The sequence below is a fragment of the Vitis riparia genome, chromosome 9, assembly GCF_004353265.1.
Source record: "Vitis riparia cultivar Riparia Gloire de Montpellier isolate 1030 chromosome 9, EGFV_Vit.rip_1.0, whole genome shotgun sequence".
Lineage (NCBI taxonomy): Eukaryota > Viridiplantae > Streptophyta > Magnoliopsida > Vitales > Vitaceae > Vitis > Vitis riparia.
In genome coordinates, this window is record NC_048439.1 from 2,562,002 (window position 1) to 2,573,350 (window position 11,349).

Sequence of the window (11,349 nt, forward strand, 5' to 3'; positions counted from 1 at the left end):
ATCACCAACACATGTAAGAGAATAACTTGAGCTTAATCCATGTGTTCCTTTACAATCCTGTGGTACAACTGAAGAAGATTCTAGAAAAACTTGTTGTTGAGAGGAAGAATTGCATGAAAAATGTGGAATTCTAGGAGAAATCAAAATTTTGATTTCTATTTCCTGGTATCAATTTCAAAATGACCGATGACTGATATTAAAATTTTGATAAGGGACCTCAGAAATTGCATTTGGTATTGGCTTGGGTGCTATCCAGTAGCTGATGTCAAAGTTTAGATATGGATTTTGGTAGTGTGTCTCACTATTTGACACCGTCAAATTTTGCACGTTGCATGGGAATCCCTGAGCCAATCTTTACACACTAAATAATAGGCATTTTGGATGTGTGGAAGCTCTTGAAAAACATGACCAATACTCATCAAAACAAATGAATGAGATATGAACACATATGGTATTTGCGTATTATGCTACCAATGACAAAATTAGGGGTCAAGAATTTTTTTTTTTCTTGTTCTTCCTCATTTTATCATCAATTTGTGCCCTTTCATATATTTGGTTGGCCCTGTTAATAATAGTTTCGTTTCCCTATAAAAAAATTCAAAATTATTATATCAGTAGGATCTTATTTTTGTATTTTCTTACTAGATAATTTAAGTGAATTAGTTATATTAACATTGGGTATGATATTTTAGTTAACATTCAATACAAGCTAGATTTTACATTGATCTGCCCCTCTCATGTACTCATATCTCACATGAGCATACTACTTATTGACTTGACAAGGAGAGTTTGAAATTTTGTAGGCTTCATAAGCATCGATTGTGGGATAAATCCGGGTTCCAGTTATTTTGATGCCGCAACTGAAATATATTACATGTCAGACTCAGAATTCATAGACACTGGAATAAATTATGATGTTTCCATGGAACACAGATCCAGGTTTGGAACTCCAGATCAGCAGCTTATGACTGTGAGAAGCTTTCCAGAAGGAACCAAGAATTGTTACACTCTTCAACCACAAGAAGGCAAAGATAATAAGTACTTGATCAGAGCTTCCTTCATGTATGGGAACTATGACTCCAAGAATCAACTTCCAGAGTTCAAACTATATCTGGGTGTTAATGAATGGGATACTGTGAAATTCAACAATTCATATGATATTGTCAGGAAGGAAATTGTACATGTCCCCAGAACAGGTCACATAGATGTCTGCCTAGTGAACACAGGTTCTGGGTCACCTTTCATATCAGCATTAGAGTTGAGACAACTGAATAATTCCATTTATACAACTCAATCTGGATCATTGATACTCTTTAAGAGGCTTGATATTGGTTCAACAAGAAGTCAGACAGTCAGGTGAGGCATGCTGTGAGCAGGTCACTAACATTATCACCTATCACCCAATATTCTTAATTTCCTTATGTTCTTTCACCTTAAGCTTGTGTATTTCTAAATGACTTAAACTAACAAATTATATATTCTCACCAGATACAAAGATGACGCTTTTGATCGCGTTTGGGAACCATTCAGCCAGCCTTATTGGAAATCAGTGAGCGCATCCTATAGTAGTGATACTTTAAGTGATAACCACTTTAAACCTCCATCCAAGGTCATGGCAACGGCTGTAACCCCTGCTGATGAAAGATATCCCTTGGAATTCCACTGGAATCTGGACAATTCTACTCGACAGTTCTATGTATACACGCACTTTGCTGAGGTTGAGGAGCTCCAATCCAACCAGTTGAGAGAATTGTATGTATCGCTTAATGGTTGGTTCTTGAGTCCCGAACCTATTGTTCCTGGAAGATTGGTTCCACATACTGGATTTAGCACACATTCCATAAGCGCATCATCTGAGCTATCACTTTCAATTTTTAAGACACACAGATCCACTCTTCCACCAATTCTCAATGCTTTGGAGATTTATGAGATAAAACAATTGTTTCAATCATCAACTGTCCAGATCAATGGTATGGTCCTTGTCCTCATATTTCTTAAGGAATGAAAGAGAATAGGATCTTTGTCTAAAGCACCCTCAAGTGCCTATGAATAAGATTATTTAAATTGTGGGAGGCAACCGAGAAAACTCCTCTTGACAGATTAGATTTGCTCTGGGTATATCTCTGTCTGATTCCATGAGAATGTACTAGATTTAGGATTGGACTTTGTTGATTTGATTTCTTACTTGCAAATTTGCCTTACTAAATAATTCCTAGTCTGTAATTTTATTTTCTTTGTGGTTTGTAACATTTGAAAAGCCCACACATGATCCACTTAAATCTTTGTCTATTCTTGGAAATCAAAACTAGTTGATGCTATCAAGAAAATCAAGGCGGTGTACAACATGAAGAAAAACTGGCAAGGAGATCCATGTCTTCCCATTGAGTTCTCATGGAATGGCCTGAGCTGCAGTGACAACAGTCCCATTTCCCCTAGTATCATCTCTTTGTGAGTTTATGCACCAAAATAAAATAAAATTGCAGAAACATAATTTCAGTTAATTATTACTGTCACTGTTATTAAATTTTTCTTATCTTCAGTAAATAGAAAAGATATCCAGAAACTAATGTCACTCTATCTGGTAAACAGGAACCTTTCATGGAGCAAGTTAACTGGGGAGATAGATTCTTCATTCTCGAATCTCACATCATTAAAATCTTTGTAAGTACTATATAGCTATGAAGTTGTGGCACTTGTTATGTAGCTAAGAAAAGTTCATGGTAATGGGCTAGAATTTCATCTATTCCTTTGTTTTTAGATGTAATGCTGTCAAGGATTGACCAATTGCATACACGTTCCCTTGCCATATTGAATAATACAGCTACTTACTAAAGCAAACCTTTCATTACAGAGATTTATCTTACAATAGTTTGACTGGAGAAGTGCCAAACTTTCTATCTAAACTGCCTTCCTTGAAGACCCTGTAAGTTTTTAATTCTATTCTTTGCCAAGCTTTATCTTTATTGATAAAAAAAAAAAAGCAGCTGATGCCCAAATTCTGTGTTCTTTTGCAGGAACTTATCAGGGAATAATCTCACAGGTTCAGTTCCATTGGCTCTCATTGAAAAATCTAGAAATGGATCCCTGTCTTTGAGGTCTGATTGCTCAAAATTGACCTTTATTTCAAGTTTTCCTTGGTGGTTATTCATTTTATTGTTGGTAGCTGTCCTCAGTTCCAACTTTTCTTTCAGAATCCATGATGTATTCTTATTTTCCTCTGTTTTGAGAAAAGATTTTTTTTTCCTGCCACTCTGATATATATTAGCTTTGTTGATGGTAGATTGGATGGGAATCCGAATCTTTGTAAGAAAAACTCTTGCGAGGATGAGGAAGAGGAGGACAAAGAGAAGACCAATAATAATGTTATTGTTCCATCAGTTGCATTCATTATTTCAGTTCTAGTCCTCTTATTAGGTGAAGTAGGAGCCTTGTGGATATCTAAAAGGAGACAACAATACGGTATTCTTCTTTGTCTTATCGGTTATTTTAAGAAAAAACTTGTGACAATGCTGATTACATTTACAATGATCTAACTAGCTGTGATATTGTTGTAAATCAACCTAATTAATGAAGATGGTATGACATTGGACTCGATGAACCCCCACCTTAGTTACTCTGAGGTTAATAGAATCACTGGCAACTTCAAAAAGCTGCTTGACCAAGGAGCATCAGCAAAAGTTTACCTTGGCCATTTAAGTGATGGCACTGAAGTTGCAGTCAAGATGCTGACACCTTCATCAGTTCTAGTGTTTAAGCAATTCAAGACTGAGGCAAGCTTCTCTGTACTTGCAGTCAAGTGATTCTAATTTTGAACTGGCTATAGCTAGTGTTCAGCTACATAGCTAGACACAAGCAAAAAGAAAAGTCAATTTCAATGTCATTGGTTGTGTTGATTTGAATGACAGGCTCGGCTGTTGACAAGAATTCATCATAAAAACTTGGTTTCTCTAATTGGATACTGTGATGAAGGTTCAAGGATGGTGCTCATTTACGAGCATATGGCTAAGGGGAACTTAAAAGAGTATTTATCAGGTACCTAGTTGTATTGTAGCACCGAATGAGATTTCTGGTTAATGTGTTTATTTTAATTCCTTCCATACCCCATTAAAATTTGGTTTGTTAGAAATAGATTGAGTTTCAGCATTCATGTCGAAAAGCCATGCATTTTGACAAAACTGTAGAATAGTTCTAAGATAGTACCAAAATAACGGCTAAATTCAATATTTGAAACTATTATTATGCTACATTTTGATTGTTTCTGTGGTATTTTCAAGTAAATGCAGAAGTCTAATAAAGATATAATTTATCATGCATGCATGCAGGCAAAAAAGAAATTGTCTTGAGTTGGGAACAAAGGCTTCGAATAGCAATTAACGTGGCACAAGGTTCACTAATTAATGAGCAGATTAACTTAAAAAAAAAATTTCTTATGCCTGTCTAGTTCCTTTTTCTACTATTTTTTCCTGAACTAAGTGAATTGGAATTTGAATTGTAGCATTGGAATATTTACACGATGGTTGCAATCCGCCCATAATCCATAGAGATGTTAAAACTGAAAACATCTTATTGAATGAAAAATTTCAAGCCAAAGTTGCAGCTTTTGGGTGGTCTAGAAGTATGCCCTCTGAAGGTGGAAGCTATGTATCAACTGCAATTGTTGGCACACCGGGGTACATTGACCCCGAGTAAGTACCCTTTGTTATTTCACTGAAAGCCAATGCTATTAAATTGATGAGTGTTATAGAAAATCAATGAAGTGAAACTTATAACAGAATTTGTGTCATCTCAATTTGATTGGGCTTTAAGTCATCGTGGCTCTTGAGTATGAGTTGCTCTTTAAGAATTGATTGTTACTTCTTTTAACATACAAGCAGCTAAGCAATCGAAAATTTCATCAGTACCTTTTCTTTTAGGACAAACTGAATTTCAGTTTTTTTATTTTTTAGTTTAAATCAACTGAGGTTGTTAGCATGTTTTTCATGTAGGTACGACAAAACCTCGGTACCAAGTAAGAAAACTGATATTTATAGCTTTGGGATTGTTTTATTGGAGCTTATTTTGGGTCGACCTGCAATCATAAAGATCACAAAAGAGAGCCCATGTAACATGGCAGATTGGGTTCGCCTAGTCACTGCAAAAGGTGATATAAAAATGATTGTAGATCCAAGGTTACAAGGAGAATTTGACCCCAATTCTGCCCAGAGAGCTGTAGAGACAGCAATGTATTGTGTCCCAGTCAGCTCCATAGATAGGCCAACCATGAGTTATGTAGTAGTGGAATTAAAAGAATGTCTGAAAATAGCCATCGCACATGAAAGAACTGACAACGCAGAAGAGGACCAGGGTCCTGTTAGTATTGAAACTGTCCAGGCAAGAACTGACAATGTGGAAGAGGATCATGATCCTTTTGGTAGTGAAACTGCCCATGAAAGAACTGATGATGCAGAAGAGGACCATGGTCCTCTTGCTGTTGAAGCTGTCCATGAAGTAACTGACAATGCTAAAGAGGACCAGGGTCCTGTTGGTATTGAAGCTGCACATGAAAGAACTGTCAATGTGGAAAAGAACCATGGTCCTGTTGGTATTGAAGCTGCCTATAAAAGAACTGATGATGCAGAAGAGGACCATGGTCCTGCTGCTATTCAAGCCGCCCAAGAAAGAACTGACAATGTGGAAGAGAACCATGGTCCTGTTGGTATTGAAGCTGCCCATGAATGGATTGATGATGCAGAAGAGGACCATGGTCCTGTTGCTATTGAAGCTACCCAAGAAAGAACTGATAATGTGGAAGAGAACCATGGTCCTGTTGGTATTGAAGCTGCCCATGAAAGAACTGAAAATGTGGAAGAGGACCAAGGTCCTCTTGGTATTAAATCTGCAATGGCTATCCAAGAAAGGTGGAGATATTTGCCAAAAAATTGGTGCATATATATTGTTGAGGACTGCTCAATTCATAGTGCCTTTATTTGGAAAAACACACATTTTTTTAAATTACATGATTTTATAGAGTTCTGATTATCTACAGGATAACCTCTCACCATCTCGTATGGTACAATCCTCTTCCTTTCAATTTTTTTAAATTAGTATGAAAAATTTTAGAAAATTGATTGTTTGCAAGAAGGCATTTGTTGTGTTTAAAGTGACAGGAAGTGCTTGTTTTCTTTATTTTGAGTCATTTTTTCTTTTTCCTAGGAAGGTCTATCTAACAAGAATGAAGTCAAAACAGCCAGTAAATTATAAAAGTTCAAGGAGTATTTGATAACAAATAACAATGATTTTTCAATAGTTCTTGTTCCCACTTTTACATATATTATCTGTTTTGACCTTAGTTTGGAGTTTCAATGGGAATCTGGATTTTTGTAGTACAAACTCATATGAGGAGGCCAAGGAAAAGGAGGAGAAGAATATTGTTGTTCCAGCAGTTGCATCAATTACTTCATTTGTAGTCCCATCAGGTGAGTTAGTCAACTTAGAAAATTCTGAAATGAGATGGCAACATAGTTTACTCCTATTTGTTTTATGGGGCAATTTTAAGAGAAATCTTGTTATACAGAAATGCTGATTACATGTACCATGATTTTACTCTGTAGACATTGTTGTCAAACCTAAGGAGGATGATAAAACATTTGAGCCAAAGAACCAACACCTTACTTATTTTGAGGTTGAAAGAATCACTGACAATTTCCAAAAGGAGCTTGGAAGAGGAGCATCATCAATAGTTTATCATGGTCATTTAAGTAATGGCACTGAAGTTGCAGTCAAGAAGCTGTCACCTTCATCAATTCTAGGGTCAAAGCAATTCAAAACTGAGGTAAAACTTCTCTATACTTGCATTCAAGTTATTATGGATTTGAACTAGCTATAGTGCAGTTACTCATTACCAGACAAACAAAAAAGGAAAATCAATTTGAATGTTGTTGATTTGAGTGACAGGCTCAGCTTTTGACACGAGTTCATCATAAAAACTTGGTTTCTCTATTTGGATACTGTGATGAAGGTTCAAACATGGTGCTCATTTACGAGTATATGGAAAAGGGGAATGTAAAAGCATATTTATCAGGTAGGTAGTTGATTGCACCCCTGAATGAGATTTGCTGTTAATGTGCCTCATTGAAATTTGATTAATCAGAATAGAATCAATTTAGACATTCATGTCTAAAAATCCCATATTTTGACCGAACCATGGAGTAGTTCTAAAGATAGTGCCAAAACTATGGATGAAATTATGATTTGAAACTACTATTCTGCTAAATTTTGATTATTTCTGTCATATTTTCAAGTAATTGCAAAAGCGCATGCAAAAAAGATTTGATTTATTATGTCATGCGTGCAGGTAAAACAGAAGCTGTCCTGAGTTGGGAACAAAGACTTCGAATAGCAATTGATGCAGCACAAGGTTTGCCAATGAGCAGATAAAATAAAAATTTTCTTATAGTTGTGTGGTTCCTTTTTATGCCACTTTTCCTAAACTAAGTTAAAGTGGAATTTGAATTGTAGCACTGGAATATTTACACAATGGTTGCAACCCACCCATAATCCATAGAGATGTCAAAACTGAAAACATCCTATTGAATGAAAAATTGCAAGCCAAAGTGGCAGATTTTGGGTGGTCTAAAAGTATGCCTGCTGAAGGTGGAAGCTATGTACTAACTGCAATTGTTGGCACACCTGGCTACCTCGACCCTGAGTAAGTGCCCTTTATTACTTAAATAGATTGCTATGAGACTGATGGATGTCTTAGTAAATGAATAAAAGAATATTAATGAAACTGAAAACAGAGTCTCTATTGCCATTTGAGTTCTGATTGACATTTTTGTTGGTTAGCATGCATTGATCCTTAAGAAATGACTGTCACTTCTTCCTACATACAAGTACCTAAGGCGAATCAAAATTTTATCAGAAACTTCTCTTTCAGAACAAACTCAAGTTCTTTTCTTTATTCATTATCAAAATCAACTGAGGTTGTTGGTGTGTTTTTCATGTAGATATCACAGAAGCTCAGTGCCGAATGAGAAAACCGATGTTTATAGCTTTGGGATTGTTTTGTTGGAGCTTATTTCAGGTAGGCCTGCAATCATAAAGATAACAAAAGAGAACCTATGTAACATAACAAATTGGGTCCGCCCCATCATTGCAAAAGGGGATATAAGAATGATTGTAGATCCAAGGTTACAAGGAGAATTTGAGACCAATTCTGCCAGGAGAACTATAGAGACAGCAATGTCCTGTGTATCATTCAGCTCCACTGAGAGGCCTACTATGAGCAACATAGTAGTAGAATTAAGAGAATGTCTAAAAATAGTGATGGCCCATGAAAGAACTAACAATTTGGTAGAGGACCATGATTCTGCTGGTATTGAAGTTGCAATGACTGCTGAAGAAAGGTAGAATAATATTTGTCAAAAATGGGTACATATAGTTTAGACTGCTCAAGTCATGGTGCAAATCCTTCTTTCTTTGGTGCACTTTATTTGGAAAAACACTCTTTTGAAATTATATGATTTTATAGAATTGTGATTATTTGTAGGATGACCTCTTTGCTTATCTCATGGTACAATCCTCTGAAAATATTTTGAAATATGAGAATTTTCAGAAACGAAGATTATTTGAAAGAATTTGAGATGTTTAAAGTTTTGATTCAATTCTTTTTCTTCTTATCCAATATGAATATGTGTTGAAATTGTAAGTAATTATCTGCTTTCATGCCAGTTTGGATGGAAATCCGGATTTCCATAAGACAGACTCGTATGAGAAGGCTAAGGAGAAGGAGAAGGAGGAGAAGAGGAAGGAGAAGAAAAAGAAAATAATTGGTCCAGCATGTAGATCAATTGCTTCAGTTTTAGACACCTCTGGTGCATTAAACAACTTGGGAAGATCTAAAAAGAAATTGCCACATGGTATATTCTTATCTGTCTTGTGGAATTACTTTAAGAACAACTTGTGATACTGAAGTGCTGATTACATGTACTATGATCTTATCAGCTAAAGATATGAGTTACTCCAAAGTTGCAAGAATCACTTACGAAATTGGATATGGTGCATCTGGCCCGGTTTACCTTGGTCATTTATGCAATGGAATTGAGGTGGCTGTCAAGAAGCTTTCAGCTTTAAATAGAGGATTCAGGGAATTTCAGACACAGGCAAGCTTCTCTATAGTAGCATTCAAGTTATTCTGATTTTGAACTAGCTATTGTGCAGTTATACATTGCTAGATGCAAACAAAAATTGAAACTTAATTTGAATATTGCTGGGTGTTGGTTTGGGTGACAGGCTGAGCTGTTGACAAGAGTTCACCATACAAACTTGGTTTCTCTGCTTGGATACCATTTTGAAAGTTCAACCATGACACTCATTTATGAGTATATGGGGCCGGGGAGCTTAAGAAAGTATTTATCAGGTTTCCATTTCTCTAATACCCCTCGATACAATCTGTAATTGTATATGTGGGCAATTCATCTCTCCTCAAGCCCCATTGCTTTTGATAACATGACTCACAATAGAAACCAATTAATAACAAAGCTATGGCTTATATGAAGATGTGAAACCACTCTTCTGCTAATTCTGATTATTTTTGCAATATTTTTAAGTACAGATATTATCAGGGTTTCCTTTTATAGCCCAAAACTGCAAAAACACAAAAAAGAAAAAAAATAATTCTCTTATGCCATGAGTGCAGATGAAAATGAAGCTGTTTTGAACTGGAAACAAAGAATTGGAATAGCACTTGATGTAGCGCAAGGTTAGATTGTGCTCTCAGATGAATGGAGAAGTTTTCTTCTATACCTCTAGTTGTGTTTCATAAATTCTTTTCCTATACTAATTACCAGGGAATTTGAATTGTAGGACTGGAATATTTACATAATGGTTGCAAGACACCCATAATCCACAGAGACATTAAATCCGCAAACATTTTACTAAATGAAAAGAACAAAAAATTGCAAGCTAAAGTGGCAGATTTTGGGTTGTCTAGAAGTGTGCCTAATGAAGATCCTGCTTATTTATCAACTGTGGTCGTTGGCACATGCCATTACCTTGACCCCAAGTAAGTTTTCAAGGTTTACTTCATTGGAATGCAATGTCGACTAACTGATGGATATAGAAATTCGATCAGTCACTAAACTAAAAATATTCTAATTGACTTTTAAAAATCAAATGAAATTCTAATTTTGGGAACTTGAATTCAAGTTTACTTTTCAATAGTTCTTCACTTTTTTTTTTCTTCTTCCCATAGGTATTTCTTAACGGCAGGGTTGAGTGAGGAAAATGATGTCTATGGCTTTGGGATTGTTCTATTGGAGCTTATTTCAGGCCAACCTGCAGTGGCAAAGAGCAGCGCGGGCACAGTTCACCTACTCCAATGGGTTCCTCTCCTGCTCCTTTATACGGGAGAAATCACGGCTATTGTGGATCCAAGGTTAAATATTGAACGCTTTGACATCTATTCTGCCCGGAAGCTTGTACGAACAGCGATGGCTTGTGTAAAACGTAACTCCCCGGAAAGGCCAATCATGAGTGATGTAGCAGACAAATTAAAACAGTGTATGAACTATTTAGCAAGAACAATTGGGGATGAGGAAAAGTAGTATCCGCCTCAGTCCTTTTCACGCTGACTCTGATATCCAATACCATCTTTAACGAGGATTCAGTCAAGATTCTGAGCTAAGATGCTGAGACCGATGTGCCTCGAAACCCTCTGAGTCGATGATTGAGACTGCGACTTTGAACCATGTCTTAGAGGCAATAACATACCAAGCAAGGTAGAAATATTTGTAAAATGCAGCGCTTACCATTGTTTTAATGATTATTTCTCAGGCTTTGGTGAACATCTATATGTATTTTGAATGATAATGCTCTTGCCAATTCTATAAAATAAATTGAACCCCATCATCTACCTGTAAAGAGTTGTGCTTCAATTAGATGAATTCCTTTTTTTGTTTTTTACTTGGTAGATCTTTAATTTGAGTATTAGGATGTGTTTTTGCAATATTTGAAAGAAGAAAGAGATTTTACTCTGGGCAGGTAGCAAAGAATATTGTATTAAAGTTATTATTAGCATGGCATATATAGCCCATGTCATGCCAAGAAAGCATAAGGTTGGAGTTGTGCCAAAGCCCAAATTAACAATTTCAGACATATTTTTTAGGACTAATAGCAACTCTTAAGTATTCCAAATTTGTAGTCTTACTTCTTGAGTCATCATTTTTTAAAGGAGTGACATTGTTGTAAACCTAACAAAGATGTGGCCATAGCTCAAAACATCTTAGGCTATGTTGTTGAGGTTTGCATCTAAGGGTTTTATGCACACATGGTGCCATATCTCATCGGTTTGTGTTTATTAGGAGCTATGCT

At 36.1% G+C, this 11,349-nt stretch overlaps 1 protein-coding gene across 1 annotated transcript in view; it reads left to right on the forward strand.

The window, feature by feature from the left end:
- The window catches only part of LOC117922233, a 42,881-nt gene extending 31,988 nt beyond the window's left edge, over positions 1 to 10,893 (forward strand). Inside the window, exons 2-25 of the mRNA XM_034840288.1 lie at positions 804 to 1,356; positions 1,489 to 1,970; positions 2,310 to 2,448; positions 2,590 to 2,661; positions 2,852 to 2,923; positions 3,015 to 3,095; positions 3,281 to 3,459; positions 3,574 to 3,770; positions 3,906 to 4,032; positions 4,323 to 4,385; positions 4,496 to 4,685; positions 4,986 to 5,897; positions 6,364 to 6,455; positions 6,591 to 6,811; positions 6,934 to 7,060; positions 7,334 to 7,396; positions 7,498 to 7,687; positions 7,986 to 8,384; positions 8,710 to 8,897; positions 8,983 to 9,140; positions 9,271 to 9,397; positions 9,677 to 9,739; positions 9,844 to 10,042; positions 10,232 to 10,893. Of these exons, the coding sequence (XP_034696179.1) occupies positions 804 to 1,356; positions 1,489 to 1,970; positions 2,310 to 2,448; positions 2,590 to 2,661; positions 2,852 to 2,923; positions 3,015 to 3,095; positions 3,281 to 3,459; positions 3,574 to 3,770; positions 3,906 to 4,032; positions 4,323 to 4,385; positions 4,496 to 4,685; positions 4,986 to 5,897; positions 6,364 to 6,455; positions 6,591 to 6,811; positions 6,934 to 7,060; positions 7,334 to 7,396; positions 7,498 to 7,687; positions 7,986 to 8,384; positions 8,710 to 8,897; positions 8,983 to 9,140; positions 9,271 to 9,397; positions 9,677 to 9,739; positions 9,844 to 10,042; positions 10,232 to 10,583 (5,246 nt within the window). The 3' untranslated portion in view covers positions 10,584 to 10,893. The remainder of the gene's footprint in view (positions 1 to 803; positions 1,357 to 1,488; positions 1,971 to 2,309; positions 2,449 to 2,589; positions 2,662 to 2,851; positions 2,924 to 3,014; positions 3,096 to 3,280; positions 3,460 to 3,573; positions 3,771 to 3,905; positions 4,033 to 4,322; positions 4,386 to 4,495; positions 4,686 to 4,985; positions 5,898 to 6,363; positions 6,456 to 6,590; positions 6,812 to 6,933; positions 7,061 to 7,333; positions 7,397 to 7,497; positions 7,688 to 7,985; positions 8,385 to 8,709; positions 8,898 to 8,982; positions 9,141 to 9,270; positions 9,398 to 9,676; positions 9,740 to 9,843; positions 10,043 to 10,231) is intronic.
- Positions 10,894 to 11,349: the final 456 nt, after the last annotated feature.